Genomic DNA, 24,209 nt, shown 5'->3' with positions numbered 1-24,209 from the left:
GCTCTGGTACGAGAGGATCAGACACAGCAGTACCTCAGCATCATTGCTGGGCTGAAGACAGTCCACCAACCAGAAATATCCAACCAACAGCCTCCAGTGGGCAGCATCCTGTGACCACTGATGAAGGACTAGAGGATGTCCAACACCACCTGTACAAAAGCAGATGGTCTCTTGTCTCTGACTTTACATCTACAAGGTGGACCAACTTGGTAGGAGTGTTTAAAAACTCTAGCAGCACTGCCGTGTCTAATCCACTTGTACCAGCGCAATACACACTAACACACCACCACCGTGTCAGAGTCACTGCAGTGCTCAGAATGACCCATGACCCAAATACTACTTGATCTGTGGTGGTCCTGTGGTGTCCTGACCATTGAAAAACAGGGTGAAAGGAGGCTAACAAAGTACACAGAGAAACAGATGGACTACTGTCTGGAATTGTAGAATTACAAGGAGCTCCTGTGTGATTATTGGAGCTGATAAAATGAATTCCAAACCAGGGGTGGTTATAATATTCTGATATGACTGTGTACAAATACCTGCTGGGTATTAAATAGGAAATGTGGAAATGTGGATTTAATAAATATTAAAAACAGAAATGTGTTGTTTTACATCAATATTTCAAGCATTTTGGAAACAATAAAAATTTTAAAACAAAAAACTGTATAATATAAGCATTTATTTTTAATCATTTTACATTTAAGGCATTTATCCAGATCAACTTACAACAGTGTTTTGCTGTCCACTCAGAAAATATCCCTGGCTAAGGTGAATAGACTGCAGTCCAAAGATACCTCCAAACGTAGATCCTGCCAAATACAACAGTCAGTGTGGATATCTGAACTATATGTCCAAATGTTTGTGGACACCCCTTGAATGCATTCAGCTACGTTAAGTTGCACCCACTGCTAACACAGATGTGAAAAAAGCGCACACACAAACACATAGATTGTTTAGCCCCTGAAGGGAAGTAATGCTAATAGAATAGGACTCTCTGGAACAGATAAACATGAACCTATGGGCACAATGCCTAATACCAGGCGTGGGCTAGAGGAATATAAAGCCCCCCAGCATTGAGCTCTGAATCAGTGGAACTGTGTTCTCTGGAATGCTGGTGCTCAATTCAATACTTTTGGGATGGGTTGGTGAGTTGGGGATGGGACAGGTAGTGAATGCAATCAAATCCTCACATCAGTGCTTCAAAATCTAAAAGAAAGCCTTACTTGGACAGTAGAGACAGTTACAAAAGCAACAAAAGCAGTTTTTTAGTACCCTTGATTTTGGAAGAAACAATGAACAAGCAGGTGTCCCAATACGTATATAGTGTACATATAGTGTAGATCCACAAGATGCATGCCACTCAACACTTACATTCTTTTAATACACTTTGCTTGAATAACAAAGTAAAAATCAAAGTAAGACATTCATGCCATCACAAACCTTTTAAAAGTGCTGATTTAAGTGCTCTTAAGAGATTGGTCTTCAGTCTGGGTTTGAAGACAGCAAGTGAGTCTGCCTTTCAGAAACCCAGGGGGAGTTTATTCCACTACCTCAGTGCCAGGACAGAAAATAGTGTAGATGCTTGCCTCTATGCATTTTGAAGAATGGTGTGAATTGGAGTGGTTTTAAGGCCTCTTAGTATGGATGGGGTTTTGACTGCTGCTATCAGGTAGTTAGGGGCTGGTCCATGTTCATCTTTGTGAGCCAGCATCACGGTTTTGAATCTGATGTGGGCAGCTACAGGAAGCAAAGTGAAGTAAACACAGCAGAGGAGTGACATGGCTAAACATAGGAAGACCAGCCAGGATGGAGTTGCCGTAGTTAAGTCTGGAAAAGAAGAGGGACTGCACAAACACCTGGGTGGTCTCTCTACAGAAAACATCAAAGTCTTTGGATGTTGCAAAGGAGATATTTACATTTAGCTGATTCTTTTATCCAGAGCGACATATAAGGCAACTCGTATTACAGATGTGAGCCAAAGCAGCGTAAGGAGTCTTGCCCAAGGAATCGTATGTGGTGTAGCGCACCCTGACTGGGAAACGAACCCAGGGCTCCCACATGGTGTAATAGCTCAGTGGCAGGAAGTGGTGTTACCTGTTGCGGCACATTAACTACTTTGGACCAAAACGGTTTGCAAAAAAAGGTTTGCAATATGAGTTGAGAACAAAAAATGACACCAAGGCTACATGCTTCTGCAGACTGGGTGACCATGGATTTCTTGAAGGAGATGGCAAGATTTTCTGTCAGGTTTCCTGCCTCAAGGTGTTATCACCATTTTTAAACATGAAGCATCCTGGATATTAAAGAACAGTAAAAGCTCAGTGTATGTTCAAAGTTTTAGTAACTTCAGGCTCCTGCAGATGCCTTTGCACTAGGATAATCAGGCTATAGATGCGGGCAGGTGTGCAGTTGGATGCATTAAGTGAGAAGAGGTGGGACAGTGAAGAAGAGGTTTGATTGAGTTTGGGCATGCCAAAGGCCATAGTGTGTAGGAAGTAATGGAATTTGCAGGCGTGTCGAAGCATATGGTCATACAGGTCTATCAGCAGTGGCAAAAGTCCCAGTATGCTGGAAATTCTCAGCATAAGTAAGGAAAGGCCTTGTGTGTGTCACTCTGCTCCATATCTTTATGGTTTATGCAGAGCGTTCTTTCAGAAATTGGTTGTGCAGAACCAGCGTTGACTTTTAGAAGCCATTTTTGCCTGAAAGCGATTTTTCATTCACAAGCTGTTAAGCCTTCAGCAGTCCCTGTCCATCAGTTTCATCTTTCGTACACAATTCTGATGAGAATTTCCTGTAGGCTGAGATTTTTTGCCACAGCTGGTAGACCCGTATGACCCTGCAAATTCAACTACTTCCTTCACACTATGGCCTTTGGCATGTCCAAATGCAATCACTCCTTTTAGCATCTGCTTTGCGACCTAGTTTTCACACATACAGACTAGACATTCACTGCACTGTTCCCCCTTATCTCAATCTATGAATCCCATCACTCACCCAGCAGGTATTTCAAGCCTGATCATCCTTGTGCAAAGTTACTACCGCCTTAAACATGCAAGGTGACTAATGTTGTGTCTAAGGAGCTAACCTACAGCTCTGTTCTTCATTCTTGTCAGTTAAAAATGATTTTTCTCCTTTTCAGAGGAAAGGATCTTTGTGAGACCTATGAAGATGCACATGATGGGAGTGGAGTATTTCTCAACCTTTGAAGACGAATGCATGAGCAAAGTTGATTCTGTTCCAGATTTAAGATCCATGCTTTCTCACGGCACCTTTCCCGCATGTCTCTTGGGCTGGGTAAGCGAGTTTATTCTCTCAACCTCCTATCTATAATTTATGCAGTATAAAGCTCTGGCCTAAACTCGTCAAAAGGGCAGCTAGCTGGAGAAAAAGGACAATGTTATCCAATTCTGTGCTGTTTTCTCTTGCTCCCTCTCAGAGAGGAGAATTTAGATCCATCATAAATGCCAGCCTCAAAAATAGGATGTCATGAAGTAGGATAACAGTGTGCGTGTGATATTATTGTCCAAGTCCCTTACTGTCATCCACTTCTCTTTGCTTTATCCTCCCTCTCATAGCACATCAGCTGAAGTGGCAGACTCTCACTGTGGCTTGGCTCAGCAGTTAAGCAAATGACAGTGTTCAACTGTGAGATCTAACAGTGTACACACACACACACAGACACTCTACACAGTGTGAGCTTGTGTTTAACCATTTCTCTGACATTGTTTTGGTCATGTCTATCAAAATGTGGCTTATGCTGACAGTCTCTTTGTAATTTACACTGTGGAGGGTAAGACTGCGTCCACTTTTCTGGCTGACTTACTCTATTAATCATACCTGGATCAGGAATGTGGAAAAGCAGGAGTCCTCATTAGGGTCTTTTTTCCACTGTAAAACTTAGATCTCACACCAAAGAATTGCTTTTTATCCATTGTGTGTCTCAGATGGCCTCAAAAGCCCAGGTAAAATCTATAAGGCTTTGCAATTATATCACATTGCTTGACATTCTGGAGAATTATATAAAACAGTGGTGCAGATGAAGCTCTAATGAGACCCTCACTAGCAAAGCTATATTGGGAACAGTTCATTTTGATTATTCAGTGTAGATGACTGGTAGATACTCCCCTTGTCTTTAATTTGTATTCAACTAACTGTCGACACCCATTACATTTACCTAAACCCAGCACTCTTTCTAAAACTAATCTAAACACTCAACCCAAAATCTAAACCTAGCCCTAAACCCAAAACCAAAACTTGCTCACCCTTAATCTAAACTTAATCTACACCTAAACCTAACTTTAAGCTAAACTTAATCTATACTTAAACCTAACCTTAATTTATACCTAAACCTAACCTTAATCTTTACCTAAACATAACCTTAACCTAACCTTAAGCTGTATCTAAACCTAACCTTATCTTAACCTTAATCTATACTTAAACCTAACCTTAATCTATACTTAAACCTAACCTTAATTTATACCTAAACCTAGCCTTAATCTATTCCTAATACCTAAACATAACCTTAACCTAACCTTAATCTATACCTAAACCTAACCTTATCTTAACCTTAATCTATACCTAATACCGAAACATAACCTTAACCTAACCTTAATCTATACCCAAATATAAACTTAACCTAACCTTAATCTATACTTAAACTTAACTTTAATCTATACTTAAACCTACTATACTATACTATCTATACTACATACCTAAAACTAACCTAAACCTATACCCTAAACCGAACCTTATTCTATACCTAAAACTAACCATAATCTACATCTTAATCTACACCTAAACCTCTTCTTAATCCAACCTTAACCTATACATACATTTAACCTTAACCTATACATAAACCTAACCTTATTCTATACCTAAAACTAACCTACAACTGTACTTAAACCTAACCTTATCTTATATCCTAATCTATACCTAAAACTAACCATAATCTACTCCTTAATCTACTCCCTTAATCTTAACCTAACCATATCCTTACCTTACCCTTACCATTACCTTAATCTATATCTAAAACTAACCTTAATCTACACCTAAACTTAACATTAATTTACACTTTAATCTATACATAAACCTAACCCTAACCTACACCTAAAACTAACCCTAATTTACACCTCAACCTAACCTTGACCTACACCTACATCTATCCTTAACCTACACCTCAACCTAACTTTATCCTACACATAAAGCTAACCGTAATTTACACCTTAATCTATACCTAAAACTAACCCTGACCTACATCTTAATCTACACCTAAAACTAACTTTAACCTACACCTAAACCTAACCTTTCCTTACACCTTAATCTATACCTAAACCTAACCCTGACCTATACCTTAACCTACACTTAAAACTAACTTTTACCTAAATCTAAACCTAACCTTAATCTACACCTTAACCTAAACTTAACCTACACCATAATCTACACATACCCCTAAATAACATAACCCTAAAATACTCCTTAAACTACAGCTACACTTAACCCTAAGTTTAACCCTTTAAACTTCAAAAAGGTTTTCTAAACTGTCACCAAACTGTAGAGCTAAAGAACCTTTATTTTTGAGAACTCCTTCTAATCCTAACACCTTCAATCAAACATAATCATGACTTTAGCCTAAAACCCCCCCCCCCTTCCTTCCCGAATTTTGCCACATATATAAGACAGCAGATCTACTCAGCTGCTATTATTTCTTGCGCTGGAAAAAGTAAGGCACCGTCCTGTGCACTGTGCCACAGTGCAGTATCTGTGCATTGTGCTGTACTGTACTGTAGGTAGCTTGATAACAATAGCTGCATCAATACTTTTAGGGGGCAATGCGGCATTGTGCTCATCTAATGATGCATATGGAGATTTCAAAAGGCCTACATGTCACCAATGCGGACTAAGCATTTCCCTGTGGGCTCTGTCGTCGCTTCCACGCACACACGCATTAACCTTAGCCTGTCATTTCCATTAGACCTCCTTACCCCGCACTGCACTTCAATATTATACGCCATTATACAAGGTCCACGGCTGAGCTTGCGCGGGCTACCTCGTAAACATTTGTGAGGATGAAGGGAACAGGCCGGGGCAGCTTGCTTTTACAGCCCACTGAGCTCCTGCACTCCATCATTATTTAATGAGCTCTTAGGAAGCCTTGCATTTTTAAAGAGGGACAGGGATTAGGGATTAAAGTACAGTTCAGTTCGGTTGTCCTTGTCTCACTTTTTTTTCTTAAAAAAGTATGATTTTAAAAAATGTATTACAATATACTGTGCTCATAATTTGCATCTATGCTGGAGATACACTTCATACATTTGATTTTCATAAAAGTGCTGTCCCAACACCCCCCCCCCCCTTTTCTCTTTCTCCCCCCTCTCTACCATTTACTTGCTTTCTTTGGCCATTTTTTATCGTCTCCCTTTTCTCTCTCTCTCTCTCTCTCTCTTTGTCTCTCTGTCTCTGACTGTCTCCCTCTCCCATCTCTCACACGCTTGTCTCTCTTCTCTGTCCCTTTCACTGTCCTCCCATCCTTGTCTGTCTGTATCTCTGTCTTTCTCTTGTCTTTTCCCCCTCTGTCTCTCTTTCTGTCAGTCTCTCTCCATCTCTCTCTATCACTACCTCTCTCATGCTCTTTGTCTTTCTCATTGTTCTCTCTGTCTTTCACTGTCTCTCTCTTCCTCTGTCCACCTATGTATGTTTTTCTGTATCTGTCTCTGTCTCTGTCTCTGTCTCTCTCTCTCTCTCTCTCTCTCTCTCTGCCTGTCTGTCTCTCACTATCTCTCTCTCCTCAGTGTCTCTCTTTCTCATGCTCTTCCTCTGTCTGTCTGTCTATCTCTCTCCCTTGTCTGTCTCTTTGTCTCTCTCTCTACCTCTCTCTCATGCTTTCTGTCTGTCTCTCTCTGTCTCTCTCTACTTTGCTCCTTTTCTCTCTGTTTCTCTTTCTTGTTTGTAATTAATTAGAGTATGAGTGGAATCCTGTGGATGGTCTGGATGACCTTGTTCTTGCTGGGTGGTGAGATCTCTCTCTCTCTCTCTCTCTCTCTCTCTCTCTCTCGCGCTCTCTCTCTCTCTCTCTCTCTCTCTCTCTCTCTCTCTCTCTCTCTCTCTCTCCATGCATTAATTTGTGCCATCTCTTTCTCTCTCTTGCTCTCTGCCCCCCCCCTCACCGGCCGGGTGCGTATGGGGAATATCTATGAGGGTGACCCTGGCCACTCTTCATGTAAATGGACTCTCTCTGTATGGCAGGCAGGGGATCGGCCGTGGAGGTTATCGCAGGCTCTGGGAGAACAGCACTCACCTCTATTTTGCCTTCATGTGCCTCAGCTGAACATCTGTAAGCAGTTCTCACAGTGAATAAACCCACAGTGTACACTGAGCTATGGCAGTGTGTGTTTACAGTTTCTATCCATAATGCTGTGGCTGTGGTTAACTGGGGAGACAAACAAACCACTATATAAGCATATATATATATATATATATATATATATGTTGACCCTGACAACCTATTCTCTGATTCAGGGAGAAGACTATGGGTGCCAAACCCCTGTCCTGGTGGAGTCAGGCATGTGAATGCATTTAGCTACTTTACCTGTTAGTACTAATACAAGTCCAAATACAAGCACACAGCTTGCCTAGTCATTGTAGACAAGTATTACCAATAAAGTAGGACTCTCTGGGGCAATAAACATAGATTTATTGGCACCATGCCTAATGCCTAAAGGTGTGGGCTAGAGGGGTATACATTTCTTAAAGTTTACTATGCTGATGGTAAGTGATTGCTATGTGGTTGCTATGCTGTTGATGCGTAATTGCCTGATGTTTGCTATGATGTTGCTAAGTGCTTGCTATGGTGGTGTTGGGTGGTTGCTATGGCACCTCAGGTTGTTGCTATGGTGTTTCGAAGTGCTTGCTTGGTGGATGCTATGGTGTTACTAAAAAGTGATTTCTATGGCATCCCGGGTGGTTGTTATGATGTTCCTAAATGGTTGTTAGATAGTTGATATGGTGTTGGAAGGTGATTGATATGTTATTTAAGTACACCAAGTATACTTGGTGGTTGCCAGGCAGTTGCTATGGTAGCACCCAAGTCATTCCTATGGGAACATTTTGAGGGAGAAAATCCTCAAAAACCAATTGCTAAGCAGAAACCATGTGTCCGATTAAAAGTCTGTATATGGAATCACACAATCAGACCGATCAATCTGGAGTTGGAAAGGTGAAGAATTCTATAAATTGGATGGCAATATAGATTGCATTGCATTACATTTGCATTGATTTAGCTAATATTCTTTTGACGAATTCTCTAACACAGAGCAGGTGGTAACAGCAGGATCCAGTTCCTCACGTGGCAAAGTGTCCCCAAACCATCATACTACCTCCACCAAAACTGAAACCAGAAGTATGAACTGTATAATCAGCAAGTGAGCTTTAATAAGCAGGTATTAATGGAGTTTGTTAAAGCCTTTAGAGCTCTGGGACCTATGAACTGATAAAGATTAAACTGTGCACCAGAGTGAAGGAATGAAGAAGTGTGGAGAGAAAAGTCATGATCCAAAAGTCAGCCCACCCATAGCACTTCATTGGTAGCACTTAATATGATATAGACATAGGCATGTAGCTTGTACAGAAACTAAGTCTCTATAGATCTTAGTCCTTTAAGTCACTGAGTTAAGTACTGGGAAGTAAGTCATGGTGTCTAAGCTTTTGGGTACAACCACTGCTCTAGAACACCCATATCTAAACCATAATGATGAGTAAGTGGGAAGAACATTTACATTGGTATAGAGCCTTTACATCAAGTGAATGTTCATGCTCACATATCTACAATTACAAACATGATTCTTTATGAAACCATATAGTGTCCCTGAAAGAGCCATCTGAAGGACCTTTATTTTTCAAGAGTGTAGTGTTATATTTTTGCTATATCAGCCACCCTGGAACAATCCTCCATTGGGGCTAATGTGCAGAACACGATCAATAATTCTTGTTTTAAATTATTGGTCTCAATATCCGTTATGATCCTCTGTTCCTTCATGGACTGTATACACTTTCAAAATAAACCTTTAAATGAAGAACATTCAGAGTCCTGGAAGTCCTCTAAGGATGAGCAGCTATTGAGATGATAAAGGGTTGTTCGGGGTTACAGGATTTATCTTGAGAACAGGCCTCAAGCTTTACAATGAGACTCTGTTATCAGTCCAGTGGTAAAATAGTCTACTGCTGAGCTAAGAATATGCTGCAGCTTAGTCCTCTCAATATATGCAGGCCTATACATGCTAAGATGGGGGCTGAAACAGTAATTGTACTCATTAGTTAATTAAACATGATTACTCAGTTAACCAAAGTGATTAATATTTACCTTTTTGATGAAACAACATTAATTAGTTTGTCTGAATGATGAAATTGCATATTTTAAATCCTCCTACTGGTCGCTCTCAGAGTAAAACACTAAGCCTGATGAACACATTTATATGCATTCCTGCCATTTTTTTTAATGATGGGTTTTAAAGGCTCCTAATTTTTATAATTCTCTAATAAATTATTTTGGAATCTTTGAAAGGCTAAGCATGATTTGCTGCTATAATGTCCCTTTTTATTATTCAGCCTTTTCTAAGCTTGATTACTTGATAAATCCTTCAAGTAATTGGTAGCTTACTTGATTACTAATATAATTATAATCATAGAATCTTGTCTTGTTGGATCTACAATTGGAGGGCTTGGATGAGCACCCAGGGGCACAGCAATCATATTTGCTAGCCATGTTTTACTGACAGGCATTCCCAGCAACTTGCTGGATAGCATGTCTGCTGTTTTTTATGATGTAAATAACATAAAATATACAGTCAGGTCAGTGGATTGGAGTCAATATGTGACTGACGTATTGACCATGTAGAAATTATGGCCATTTTTTGCACAGTACCTTAATTTCTACATGTTAAAAAACATGGTGATTGAACAACGTAACACAATTATGATTATACCATGCATTTTTTTTCCCCAATACTTGAGGCCTTGCGATGCTTTGCCAGGCCTATTTCTGCAGCCGTCTTCCTTTCAGTTTTGTCATTTGTAAGTAAAAAGCATGCTTTACTCATGAGCTAAGGTCAGATGACCGACTCTGACATTTGAAAAAAAAAAAAAAAAAAAACAATTAATTGCCTTAAGAAGCTCTTGGGTTGCTTTGCAGCATTTGACTGAATCTGAGCAGCATGTATAGCTCCGTAGACATTAGTGTTAATTCTGCTTCCGCACACATCCTTAATAAACACAAGTAACTCAGTTCCTTGAGAACTGCCTATGCCCCAACAATGCCTCCACCATTTTTGACAGCTGATGTGGAATGCTGCAAATAATAAGGCCCTTCCTTTTCTTCTCCATTCTCAAGTTAGTCTTGACTTAATCTGTCCAAGGTATCTTGTTCCAGTACTAGTTTCCTTTGAGTTTGACCCTTCTGCTGTTGAATGTCACCATTGGTATTTAAATGAATAAAGACTTTCTAGATTCTAGACATTTGAGATGACATGGCAACTAGTTTTAAGGGAAGAAGGGAAGAGTTCATCCACTTTAATCGTCTTACAAGTTTTCAATTTATTTGGTGTTGCAGTCCATTCCTTCTCGTATCCCAACTGTGGCAGTGAAAACACTAGTGATTAGAGCAGAGGGAACACACACCCGGAGCAATCCTAGGGAGCAAAAGGGGTTTAGGTGGCTTGCAATAAGGGTACACCGGCCTTGGATGCTGGTCCTGGCAATCAAATCAACGGCCTTCCAGTCTCATGCCTACTCCTAGGCCATGGCCGCCTCCTTACTTAAATAAGTTATTCATTAAAAAGTATGAGCTTTCCCGATTAAGGCAATTTAGGAACATCTATGATCATATCAGGGCTCAGAGATGACCACTTAATTAATGCTAAGTATAGCAAACTAGACTAATGAAAAAAAAAACTAGCCAGCTAGTTAATTAATCAAAGTTGGTTTCTACTTGCGTATAGGAAGCTTTGGCACTGGTTTAGGGGGGGCTCAGAGCATCCTAGGGGCCTGTATGGGCTTTAACCTAGCTAGTAATGTTAGGAGAAAAATAGGTTAATGACTAAAGAGGTGAAACAGATGTTCTTACTAAACTCATGTAGCCTGTATTCAGATAGTGGAGAGAGACACTCTTCAGTATATGGTGTAGAGAGAGAGGGAGAGAGAGAGAGAGAAATTGGAGGGACATTTTATCCCCTGAGTAGGACTGACTGACAATATCTGGGCAGCAGGTGTTGCACTAGAGGCAGTCCAATCACAGGCCACGTCTGTGCTGCTCGCCAGAGCCGGAGCCAATCAATTTCGGTGAGGGGGGGGAAAAAAAAGTTCCCACCTTCTAATCCCACAGCTGAGTCCCGTTCACAGGCACTATTCAATCACCACGAGCTGTGCTGTGATCTACTTTGTGAGTATCCCCAAACAACCCAGCGCTGCTCTGGTCCACTTCCAAAAAGAATGAGAAAAAAACTTGATTGAATTTGAACACGACAGAAGAGTCTTGGACTTTTTCACAGCTGTTTGTTTATTGTAAATGCATTGTTTTGTAGTGGATAGAAAGAGTATAAAATGTAATATATTGCACAATATAAATCAATTGCACTTTCCCAAGGTATAGCGATGCATCTGGGTCTCGTTATGCTACAGGTACAGCTTGTCCACACTGTGCAATTCCACTCCACTAATTCTAAACTAATCATGTGCATGAATGATTTAAAACAGATGATCTAGCTTGTGGGTTCTTGCGGTACACTCTTTTAAAAAGGGTTCCAAAATAGTTCTTGGTTCTTGCCTTGGTTGTACAGTTCAAGAAAGAATGTCTTACTGGTGCAGAACTGTAACTTTATGAGGAGGTTTTTTACATCTTCACAAAAGGGTTCTTCAGACTCTCAGTATCTCATGTAGTCCATACCCACGTTTCTTTAAAGAACCATCCACTGAAATGCTTGATAACACTTAGCTTTAAGGGCTGTGAAATAATTCCCAATGATGGAATTGATCAGAACTGTTAGCAATTATACTCTTTGCTGATCATATAAACTATACATCAGCCATAATGTTAACACCACCTCCTTGCTTCTACCACTCACTGTCCATTATATCTGCTCCAGTCACCATACAGGAGAACTTTGTAGTTCTATCATTCCAGACTGTAGTCCATCTGTTTCTCTGTGTACTTTGTTAGCCTCCTTTCACCTTGTTCTTCAGTGATCAGGACCCCAAAGGACCACCACAGAGCAGGTAGTATTTGAGTGGGGGGTCATTCTCAGCACTGCAGTGAAACTGGTATGGTGGTGCTGAGATTTTTAAACACCACCAACCACAAATATCCAAACAACAGCCTCCTGTGGCAGCATCCTGTGACCACTGGCAAAGGCCTAAAGGATGACCAGCAAAAACTGTGCAGCAACAGATGAGCTTCTGTCTCTGACTTGACATCTACAAGGTGGATCAACTAGGTAGAAGTGAGTGAAGTGGACAGTGTGCACTTAGAATTAGTACTTAGAATGTCCCAGCACCCAAATATTACCTATAAATGGTTAAGTAATGGGAATTGAACAGTAATTAATGGTGAAAGTGTAAAAACAGCTGTGAGCAGTGAGGCAGCTGAATCTGTGAAGGTAAAGAGAGGAGAGCAGTGAAGCCCAAGCACTTTGTCCCACACAAGGCTTTCCAATGGAGGAAAAAATGCAATTAGAAATCAGTTGATTTATGAGCACACTGTTAAATATTGCGAGGATTTCATAATATTTAACACTAATTTTCATAGTTAAACACTCTATTCATCATTTTAATGTGAAATCAACACATCATGAAGAGAATGTCTGTAATAACACTGCACTTTACTGTAAGGTTGGCATTATTGGACACAACTGGAACTGAGGATTAAAAAGCTGGCAAAGAAGTTCCTCTCTCTGCCAGTTAAGATGATTTTAGCTGGGCCCAGTTTAGTTAATCCTTACTTCTAGATTACGACTGTAACTGTAATATATATGCTTCTGTAGCTGTAATATGCTGTTAGTAGACCTAGCAGAGCTCAAGCAGAGCTAGCATCAGATATTTTAGAAACTAGTATCCTGTAGTAATTTCCCACAAATCATGCTCTCCTGACATTTATAGGTAAAATGTATATGTGGATTTTTTTCTTAGGTGAACTGACAGAAATTGCCAGACTAGTTGAATTCCTGTTACAGTTCTTATGTAAAACACAGGGGATGATTCCTGCCTATTGCTGTAAAAGTACAGCAGAATTCAGCTATAGACCTATGCAAATGTTTGACACATTTTGTTGATTTTCTACATAAACATATGTGAAAAAATCCTCTGCAGTACGAAAACGTGAAAATAGCATTTTCTGCAAATTGTAGATTTAGTTGCTATTCATGGTCTAAATATAAGGAAATGTGCCATTGTGTTTGCATATACCACAGTTTGTGCAATGTTACACTAGTCAAATAAACAGTACTTATGCTTTAGAATAGTTGAGAGAATATATGTAAATTGTAAAGTGCTGAAACATTTGCATATGACTGTATAGCACAGTAATGATGCGGTCTGAATGGGTAAACTCAGAGTATATACGTTGTAATTTTACAGTTATAAATGATTCTAAATTATAGTGAAATATATAACTTGTTATAATTTATTAATTTATCATAATTGCGCAATGGATTTTACAGTTACAGTTTTACAAGTTTTCACGAATCCATCAGTTAATGGTGTACTTCATCTTACTAGATTATACTTCAGTCCTGATGAACAGTCACTAATGAACAGTCAGGTAAATCACTAATAGTGGTTAATCAATCACACAATTTGGAACTATTTCACGACCCTCAATATAAAGTGTTACCAAATGTTCTTTTGGGAAGCAAACGTGGTTTATCTATGGCATTGATACAAAAGGCTTTTTGACCCCTTTATTTCCAAGAGTGCAGTTGGTGGTGGCTCCTCCAGTTTTCAGTGATGTGCTAACAAAAATACTGTATTTGGCACTGGAGTAGAAGTAGGCTAGGCAGTGGCTTCTTGAAATTTCTTAAGCTAATACAAAGCTGTCCAAGTAATGACTGTCTAAAATATAATATATAATAGAAATAAGATATATACATAGCCCTCTTTTTTTTCTTTTTTCTTTTTTTTTGTCACCGATATCATTCCCCTCTTCAGGTTTTGAGGTCTGTAGGATTGTATTGTCAGACAGCTGCACACAGACGGGGGTCCAGGGTTTCTGTTGTCAATTGAGGTGACGTTGCAAAATATACAAAACCACATTTTAATTAGCCTATGAAGATACAATGCTTTGTTTCGTTGCGTCGCGACGAGTCTAGAAAATCCGCAGTCTCTGCCGTCCTGCCACAGGCTTTGTTTAGTGTGAAAGACAGGCCGCTGTTTGAAACTGGAAAAAAGTCCATATCGTTTACAGAAATCGTTTACAGCCGTTTTTTAGGGGAACGCTTGCACGGAAATTTAATTATTATTTAGCTCCCAGCATCTTACAAACTACTCACTTAATTACTTAATTGTTCTTAACATGTTTTACATAAAAATATCTTTATCAGTCTTCAGCTGTTGTGCATGCAGTCAATTGTTTCTGCATTCACACACAATCACTTCTTTCAACAACTTGACATTTGTTTTATTTCAGCTCCCCTTTTTCTGCAAAAATAATAGGCAAACCATTTGCAAGTGAAAGAAAGAAAGAAAGAAAGAAAGAAAGACAAACATAAAGAGAGTCTGAAATGAAAATGTCCCTTTCATATTTCCCAAAGTTTGTGCTTTGCTGATTAGATGCCTCTGAGGGTGCGTTTCCAAATTGGCATTGTGGTGAACTAGCTTTTAGCTTTGAAGTTTCTGTTCCGCTCTACGGGCCCCTGGAGAAGGAGACAAGAGTTAGGGCGAGAAAATAGGAGAGAAGATAGTTGATTTAAACAGCAAAAAAACGGCTCTAATCTAGCCAACAAAGCTAGATTCTTTCCCTTACCTTGCTAATTAACCATACATGGAGCCTTTACATGGGATCCTTTTGGCAAACATGACAGCAGATGAATTCTCAGCAGTTCCCTTAGGTTTTATCAAAGATTACAGAATGAAAACAAATGTTGTTCCTCGTTAAAATCCGACGGCTGACGGCAGCCCCCGCCACTACAGTCGCAAAGCAGTGGATCGTGGCTTTCCGTCGCCTCCGTTGGTCAGCTCAGGACTGGATAGATTGGGCTCTGAATGTTCTCGTGGCCTGATGGCGCAGGGATACCGGATCCAAGAAAGCAGTTCGGACAGTCGGCTGTCAGAGGAACCAGAGTTTCCAGCGTGCGTGCTTCTTGGCCTCGCTCTTGGACTTGCGCTTGGGGGTGGACGTAATCACGTCGTGTGGGTAAGGCAGAGACGGGTAGGGCGGGTCCACTGTCGGACACAGTCTTTTCATCAGCGGCTGGAGTTTATCCTCTTGCAGCTTAAAGTCCAGCTCCACACTAGACACACAAGAGAAGCCAGATGCAGTTACGTTAGGTACTGTGTGATTACTTACAGGTCATAAAAGCAAGGCAATAATGTTGCTTTAACCCTCAGAAGCTGAGAGTTATTACTTTAATTTTGCTGTTCTGTTGACACGTAATTAAGAGTAATTATTAGGGGTGTAAAGGTACTCAGAAGTCGCAGTTCGGTTCACAGCACAGTCACAGTAACACTTTATTCCACCTAGTGTTTTATAGTCCCTCTGAGGCAGTTTTTGTAGTTTTATGTAGGGCTGTTAAAAAAAACAAAAAACAAAACAAAAAAAAGACAAAAAATAAAAAATAACTGCTCTATTTAAAATTGATTTAAACATTTAAATCATAAGTCTAAAATTTTTCCCAAGGAAAAAAAAAAAGCAGACGGGCCTTCGAGCCACTGTGTGTCATTTGCACTCGCCATAGTAAGACACTAATCAACTTCAGTTAAGCATAGCATGGCATGTTGCTAACTTGCTAACAATTTACAGCTTGAGGTTTCTAGGTGCAATACATGGATCACATAGACTACTGCATACTGTGTATGACCACATGCACAGAGCTGTAATGTCTGTACTGTGATGCCTTGGGACAAACACACATACAGTTACACCCCTAGTAGTAATCTGTTTAGTTCAGTAATGTCAATCACATATTATGACATTAACTGGCTTGAAAGCTCTGAGTTTCTCAGTAAATCTGCATTTTGTATCCATTGAACAATATGCACTCTCACATTTACTCATGCTGGATCAGATGAGAATGGTGTGTTGTCAGTATTGTTGGAGGGTTGCAGAGTATGTGTGTGAACATGCTAATGTTTACACACTACAGGCTGTAACAACTACCTCAGGGGGAACAATACAACACTAGGTGGAACACACTGTAACCTGCATGACTGCCTTTTCACAATAAATGAGAAGAAGCCTAGAACAGCTTCATGCTTTTGGGGGTTTATGTTGCTTTTTTTTCATGTTCTACCAGGCTCGGGGCAAACTGTGTGGTCCAACCGTTATTCGCCCCTAATAACATGATATTTCTACAAATAAAGCATCAAAAGGTGTTGTCAACTGGACTATAAAAGTGCCTAAGCAAAAACTTAAACTTCTCAGACTGTCACAAAACACTATGTGTGTGTATTTCATTCTTTAATCTACAGAGGCAGTGTATATAAATGATGGCTCCTAAACATGCTGACTGTTCTTGGCCTCCAGAGTTGTAGTTATGAATCTGAGGCCTGCAGCCCACCTCCGGCTCATTCCCTCGGCAAATCAATTGCTAGGGCCACCACTGTAATTGTCCACAGAGTGAAAACCACAGCACGTCATTAATAAAGTGCTGCACAGTTAATGCACACTGCACGCTTTCCCGTAAGACTCTCCCAGCTAATTTCAGAGCCAATTTCAACAAGAGAATCAATTTGATCTCAGCTTGCCTGATCTCATATATTGTGTATACAACTATGGTCGGTAGGAAAGGAATACAAGTGTGTGTGTTTGTGTGTGTATCTCTCAGTGAGCTATCTGACCCACTCTATTCGCCACAGTCATAATCCCTTTGCTGATCAGCTGATCTCTGAGGAGCACAGCAGTTAAACTCTCAGATTAGCGGCCCTCTCCGCCCTTAATCTGATCTAAATAAAATCGTTGGGCAAGCGCTCGTGTCCTGCGTGACATGACTCATCAATACACAGAGCAAACAAAGGCTGCTCCACAGCCTCGACTCCCTCGCATATTTTCTCACATGCTTTACGTACCAAATCCAGTCATTAATATTGTCCCTTGACCGTTTACCACCCTTTTGAGATCCAATAGAAATAAAGGACTTTTCCTGTGCGCTGAGCTGAATGATCTCCATTCTGATTGGTTGCCCTGTATTGTGTGTCATAATGTAGAAAAATGCAGAAACACTCCCAACTTCAAACAGAAAGGGCGGAGCCGAACAGCTGTTGCTGGATTAAGCACATGCTAAGCCACACAAAATGAGCAGCACTGTAATGAGGTTCTATTCATAAAGTCACTGTGATGGTGACCAGTGGGCTTTCTAATAGATTGTGAAGCACTGCCCTGAGGATTTGACTGCATTCAGCAACAAAAACATTGGTGAGGTCAGAATGTTGGATGATCACCAGCCCCCCTCATCCCCACCTTCCCAACTCATCCCAAATGTATCGGATGGAGCATCATCATTCCAGAAGCTGGGGGGCTTTATACTCCTCTAGCCCACACCTGGCATTAGGCATGTTGTCAATTGGTTCATGTTTGTCCTATTCTATTGGCAGTATTTCTCTGCTGAACCTGGACAAGCTGTGTGTGTGCACATTTGCACATCTGTGTCAGCAATGGGTGTAACTCAAAGTAGCTAAACGCATTCATTAAAAGGGCCGTCCACAAACATTTGGATGGATTTATAGTGTATTTTTACATTTTTATGTCCGCGGTACGAGGCAGTCAAAAACATGTTTGGTCTCCTGAGTGGCACATGTTGAAACATTAGCCTTAGCATTGGCAGAGTTTCCCGTCCCTGGCACCCCTTCCTCTATGACCAATTACTCAGCATGATGCAATGCTGTCAACTGACCTAAGAACAGTTGGCATTCTCCTCCAAGAGTGTTGAGTGGTCCAATGAAATTAGCACCGGTAGTACCGTTGATGGTGGGGGATGTTTGGGGGGGGGGGGCATGTTAATGAGGTAATGCTCAGCACCATTTGAGTTGGACATGCAATTTCAGAGAAAACCAACAAATAAACAACAAATAGAAAATCATATAAATATTTAATGACATACAATAATAAGAAAAAGAAAAGTGTACCCTGGATACATTGGGACTCTAGTGCTTGACATAAACTACATGTTTGCTAATTTAATCAAGTTAATTAAGTTAATGATGAAAATTGTGACAGAGCAGCAAAACTGTATCTCTCCTAAATCTGATTGGCTGGATTAATGCACTATAAAAACTAAATGCAGTTGCAATGTTTGCTAGAATGATCAGTCTAATCAGACCAAAAACTACTTTATAAATATTAAATAAGTTAGAGTGTGTGGATATGCACAATTTATTGATGACTTGCCTGTGTGACCAAACATGTTTGAAAACATATGGATAAACGTAAGCATAATATTGTTGCTAGGCCATTGCTATTAAGTTGTTTAGTGGTGGCTAGGTGGTTGCTATAGCATTCCAGGTGGTTGCTATGGTGTTGCAACGTAGTGGTAAGTTGCTTCTAAGGCATTTCAGGTTTTAGGTGGTTGGCTATGGTGTTGCCAAATGGATGTTGTTGTACCCGGTGTGGTTAGTTATAGACATAAGAAGGATGCACAAACATTTGCACCCCATTTATTCCTATGGGACAAAAGTCCCGTAAAAATATTATGCTATGCAGGCAAAAAGCAATGTACAAGCCTGAATCACACAATCTGACCCAACAGGAGTTGGAACTTTGTTGATATCTAGAAAACTGTGAGATGAATTATGAACATGAAGACTATAGATATCTCGATGCACAGCCATATTTGTTTATTAAAAAGCTTTAGCAATGTTTACAAATGACATCAAACAATGTATAGACGTTAGGAAAATTCATTGACATTGATTTCTATGACATGAGACCTCTGACGTTGTGAATTGCACCACAGACCTACATTACACTACACTGCAATGCCATCAACATCACATTCCACTTTCCCACAAGCTGTAGTCTTAATGTACAGACCCGCCAGCCGTTCTCATGATATTTCCAGTTCCTCTTTTTCACTCTCCTTCTCTCTCTAACCACCAAGCCCGCACACCCACCTAGCCTTTAGCTGCTTCCTCTGCAGCTTATTAAACTCCAAACAGACATAATAGAGTGGAAGTCGATACAGTCGTGACCATCGATTACATTCATTTATTAAAGATTAGAGGAAGCTCTGAGTAAATAACGACGGCTTCGGGAGGCAGTTGTACACACCTGCGCACAAATTCCCGGCTTTATTTTGTTTGTTACAGCATGTCTTGGCACTGGGAAGATACCGCATGTAAGTGTCAGTCTGCAGCCTGTGATGATCTTCTACAGCAGGCACTTTTGCCTTTTTATCCCAGCGAATAAAAGCCAGCCAAGAAGCCTCAGAGTCTGTGTCCTCTTTTACGGCGAAGTGCGCAAATGTGCCTAGTCAACAAACACAGTTTTTTATAACGTGGAGTCTAAGAGATCCAGATTTTTTCGCAAATGATCACAAGTAAACTTCTCGTCGGCACGGTAAATTTAGCATCAGCAATCGACTTTGCCTCGTCTATTCTCAGCACTCGTGAAAGCTCAGCGATTCTCAGCTCCTATGGCGCAACAGAAGAGAATAACTGCACCAGAATGTGCATAGACTCTGTTGAGCAATTAATCACTGGGCAGGCCTGGACAATTACTCTCGTCTTACGTGAGGCCTACTCCATATCAGTGGCCAGTGGGACGTCGAACAACAGAAACTGTATCTGATATTTTTGCAGTGATGACCCTGAATGGTTGAAGTATGATCAGCCTAATCATCTGCTCTGGAAGCTATTAGAGCTTCTCTTCTATCGCTGAGCTTGGCTTCTTCACTAATGAGTGACTGCTACTTGGTCGTCATTATACAGAAGGAACTGCAATCCATTAAAAAAGGCTTTTGGGGGAAAAATATCCTAATTGACCTCTCCATGCCCCAAACACTTGGATGCAAGGCTTGGATGCAAAAAATCCCCAAAACAAAACTGTCCTAATCAAATGACAGATGACTGGTTTAGGTGAGGGATGTCAACAGAAGCTGGGATCATTTTGCGTCATGTTATCTTTTGTGGTTGGTGTTGTGTAGTGGATAATATCACTGCGTCAGCCAATGTCGTATAGCAGTCTTAACTCAGGCTCTTACTTCGTAAAATGTTCCCATAAAATCCACTGTGTTTAATATAATCCCAGGTTTTCAGTCTTGGCTTATGCAAATTGTGACATGGACATTTTGAATAACCAATAGGTGAGCTCTATCCTGCACCAAACAGAAAGCACTTTGCTGTCCCGTTTATTAAACCAGGGTGGTTCTGTGGCATCTTTTTTGGGTGGGTTGGGGTCTTCCAAACAAACTTCTGCACACACAAGGGCTGGTGTTGTCATGGCAGGTTAGGCCAGACACAGACGGATGAACACTCACAGAGATGGGTCCAATGCTAGTAATTTATTAACAATACTCAGGAAAACACAAAGGGTCACGTTAAGCAAAAAGGCAGCAACTACAGGGCACAAAGACAAACTAAATACAAACATGACACCTGAGACCGGGGACACTCCGGGAGCTGAGCTTGAACGAAGGGCAGGAAACGGGAAGGGAAAACTAACAAAAACCAGCAGGCAGGGCCTGGGATGAACAGGGGAGAACTAAAGCTGCGCTCGCCTGGCACTGAGTCTACTAAGAGAAGGGGAAATGACAGCTGGAGGACCAGCTGCAGAACCAAAACGGCAAGGCAGACCAAACCTGACACTGCTACGTGAACGTGGGTAGTCGAGCTGGAACGAGAGTCGTGGGTATATCTCAGCAGATAGCGAGCGAACCTCGCTGAGTACTTGAACCGCCGGGTGGCTGGCTTGCAAACGAGGAAGTCAAGACGAAGCTGGCCTAAACACAATGTGGTCAGAGACGGGAACCTCTCGGGCTACCTCAAGGTTCCAAACCATTTAATTCTCTGCATCGAACTGAGCATCGAAGCGTGTACGCTCAGGTGAAACGCATGATTAAAACAAGAGACAAAGAGCAATCAAAAACCAGAACACAATGAACTGAACCAAACACACATGACCGTAAATGAATAGAACCAAGTCTTTGAATTGACACACACACACACTGAAACGTAACACAAATCCTTATGTGAGCCTCCGGGCCGTGGCTCGAGACCGCCCCGGGGGAGGGTGCAATGACACGGACCTGACAGGAGTGGCCAAAAGCCACTTCTGTTCCTGCTCCATTGTTATTTGCAGTCTTGCAAATAGTGACCCTGCAGGATTCTCAGACTTTACAAAATCATAGTCTGTGATTAAAGTAATGATAACTGTCCTACAGCAGTGGTTCAAAAGTTTGTTAACCCAGGTTTAGCTACTTTGGCACTTCCACATGAATGTGTGTGTGATGAGTGAGCCACTGTGAGGAACTGCAAGAAAGCAAAGCAATCACTTCCACTGTGTTTATTTATTGAAGCAATAACTGCTTTTATTGGTCTGTTTATTACTGATGTAGTATGACTTTTCTTTTTGCTGGAAATGCTGATATCTGTAACATACAGTTGCAATCTAAAATATTCACCCCCCCAACTGCAAATCAGATTTATTAGCCAAAAAAAGGCATGGAGGTGTTCTTTTCAGCATATTTGTCATTCTTCTTCACTCTTCCTCCTCCAGACATACTACTGATCCAAACATACCAGCTCTACTGAAGTTTTGGAATTCTGTTCTGTGGAGCGATGAAACAAAACTGGACCTTATCGGGGCTATGGATCAGCAGTCTGAAGGCGGAAGAATGAAGCATGGCGGTGGCTCAGTAATGCTCTGGGCCTGACTTGCTTCCTCTGGCACTGGAAGCCTGCAGCGTGTGGAAGAGCAAGATGGATTCAGTCAGGTATCAAGAAATCCTAGGAGAAATCACCATGCTTTCTGTAATAAAGCTGAAGCGTGGCGACATTGGACCTTCCAACAGGACAATGATCTCAAACATACCTTTCAAAAGAAGTCCTGAAGTGGTCAAAAGATTCTGGAGTGGTCGTCACAGTGGCCTAACTTGAATCCCATAGAACATCATTGGTGGGATTTGAAGAAGGAAGTTGCAGCATGTGAACCCATTAATACTAGTGAACTGGAGGTCACTGCCCATGAGGAATGGGCTAAGATTCCTCAGGACCGCTGCCAGAAGCTGGTGTCTGGCTATGCATCATGCTTGCAGCATCTCATAATAGTAAAAGGGGGCTCTACTAAGCACTAAAGATGCTGTCATGAAGGGGGTGAATAATTCTGAGACTGCAGTAGTTATTAAAAGTGTCATTGCTGAAAGTTGTACATTTACCTTATAGAGGGGTCAGTTGAGAACCACAATCATTTTAGGAATTGGGCCTGCATATGGTTAATCATAGAAATGGAGATGGGCTTTGCATGGTAACCCCTTTAAACACAAGGCTCAACATTCCGTTATTAATCTCAAGATGGTATTTTTCAGCATGAATTATTCCCTAGCTACAGTGCAACTAATATGGAAGTTATGTAACTGTGAGAGAAAAGACCCACAAGGTTTAAGGGGTTAAACATATTCTAACCACTATATCAAAATGAGACACTTTCTATTGATAATATTCAGTGAATACACTGAATATTATGCATTTACATCCCTATTCCCATTTGTGTATGAAGATTGTAATATTCTAGTGTATATTACCTTACTTTGACTGACAGCATGGATAGATATGGAAATATGAATGTTAAAATAACTCTATCTGTTGTTAACACCAAATATACGTAACCCAGGGTCTCTTTCAATTATACGCTCGGTCGCCCACCCACCATGCACACAATCACACATCACCACAGTCACTCACTAAGTAGGATTCAGCAAGTATTCTCCTGAGTGTTGTCACTGCAAAACCGACTAGCATTGCTCTGTATTGCCATAAATATTTGAACAATAGGTTTTCTAGCAGCCTCTTTGTTGGCACAAAGTGAGATTGCCAGACTGGGACTGGGATGTACATTGTTTACTTGTCGGAGTGTTTATTTAGTGAAGCATTAAGTAAAGCCGGGCTACCAACTGTCTATCTAAGTTATTTATGAAGGTAATATTCATATTATTGTAAGTTATTGTAAGTTGTGCACAAGCATTGGGAGCCACCCAATTTCATAAAGTCCCAATGGACAGCAATACTAAAGCCGCCCAAGGCTAGCGCTGGGTTTATGAACGGAGCCTGGTAATCGTACCTACCAATTCCATTTGTTCAAATGCCTCCAAGTCCTTAATGTTGCACCAGTTTCTAACTGCACTTAACGTGCTGTAAGCAGCGGTGTGGACTGATACAATCTATAGTTGTTTGCAGTTTGGATATTTTAGTTCAAATGTCATGTTTTGCTTATTTTCTAACTTTAAATAAGTGAACACATTCCATGCAGGAAGCAGACTTAAATATGCCATTTTCTGCATACATTGCACAGTATCTGCTCAATTTAATAGACTGGAAATGAATAAAATAATATTTTAGGGATTATTTCTGACAAACAAGGCAATCTTGTAACTTGCATTGGGAAGAGTCAAGTCAAATGAATAGGAGAAGAACGACAGGAGTTTTCAAAATTTGGTCTAAGCCAGGACCAATTCTGGTCTCGTTTGGGGAGGGGCTCAATAATGCTGGTTTAAAGAGTTCTGCAAAAAAAAAAGAAATAGTGTAAAAATGCTTTAGATTCAGTTTGGGGGGGGGGGAGCACTTGCTTTGAGAGTTCAGGACATTTGATCAAGTGTGAAAGCGTTTTTGAGCCCAGGAGCAACTCAGAGAAACAGTCTCTGATTAACCTGGAATCAGTGGTTTGAGGTCCGCTTCAAGTGGAATCTAATGCAGTCTACTGTGCGTGTGAAAGCCATCCACTCCAGACGCCATGTGTGTCTGCACAGCTAAAAACCTTGTCCTGCGAGAACAGCTCCTTGACTGCAGGTATTCCTGCACGGTGA

The 24,209-nt window shown here is 40.8% G+C and overlaps 1 protein-coding gene across 2 annotated transcripts in view; it reads right to left on the bottom strand.

Annotated features, from left to right (window-relative positions):
* Nucleotides 1–726: 726 nt before the first annotated feature.
* insyn2ab (inhibitory synaptic factor 2Ab) overlaps nt 727–24,209 on the bottom strand; it is an 81,716-nt gene continuing 58,233 nt past the window's right edge. The window contains exons 4-5 of one of the 2 annotated variants that reach the window (XM_072689716.1): nt 15,005–15,491; nt 11,530–14,894 (exon numbers count right to left, since the gene is read on the bottom strand). In XM_072689716.1, the coding sequence (XP_072545817.1) occupies nt 15,308–15,491 (184 nt within the window). In that variant the 3' untranslated portion in view covers nt 11,530–14,894; nt 15,005–15,307. Of the gene's footprint in view, nt 810–11,529; nt 14,895–15,004; nt 15,492–24,209 lie in introns of those variants that run through there. The other variant, XM_072689717.1, reaches the window with a different exon arrangement.

This window comes from Salminus brasiliensis, chromosome 10, assembly GCF_030463535.1.
Source record: "Salminus brasiliensis chromosome 10, fSalBra1.hap2, whole genome shotgun sequence".
Lineage (NCBI taxonomy): Eukaryota > Metazoa > Chordata > Actinopteri > Characiformes > Bryconidae > Salminus > Salminus brasiliensis.
The sequence above is the reverse complement of the archived record's forward strand: the minus strand, read 5'-3'. Positions and strand labels throughout refer to the sequence as shown.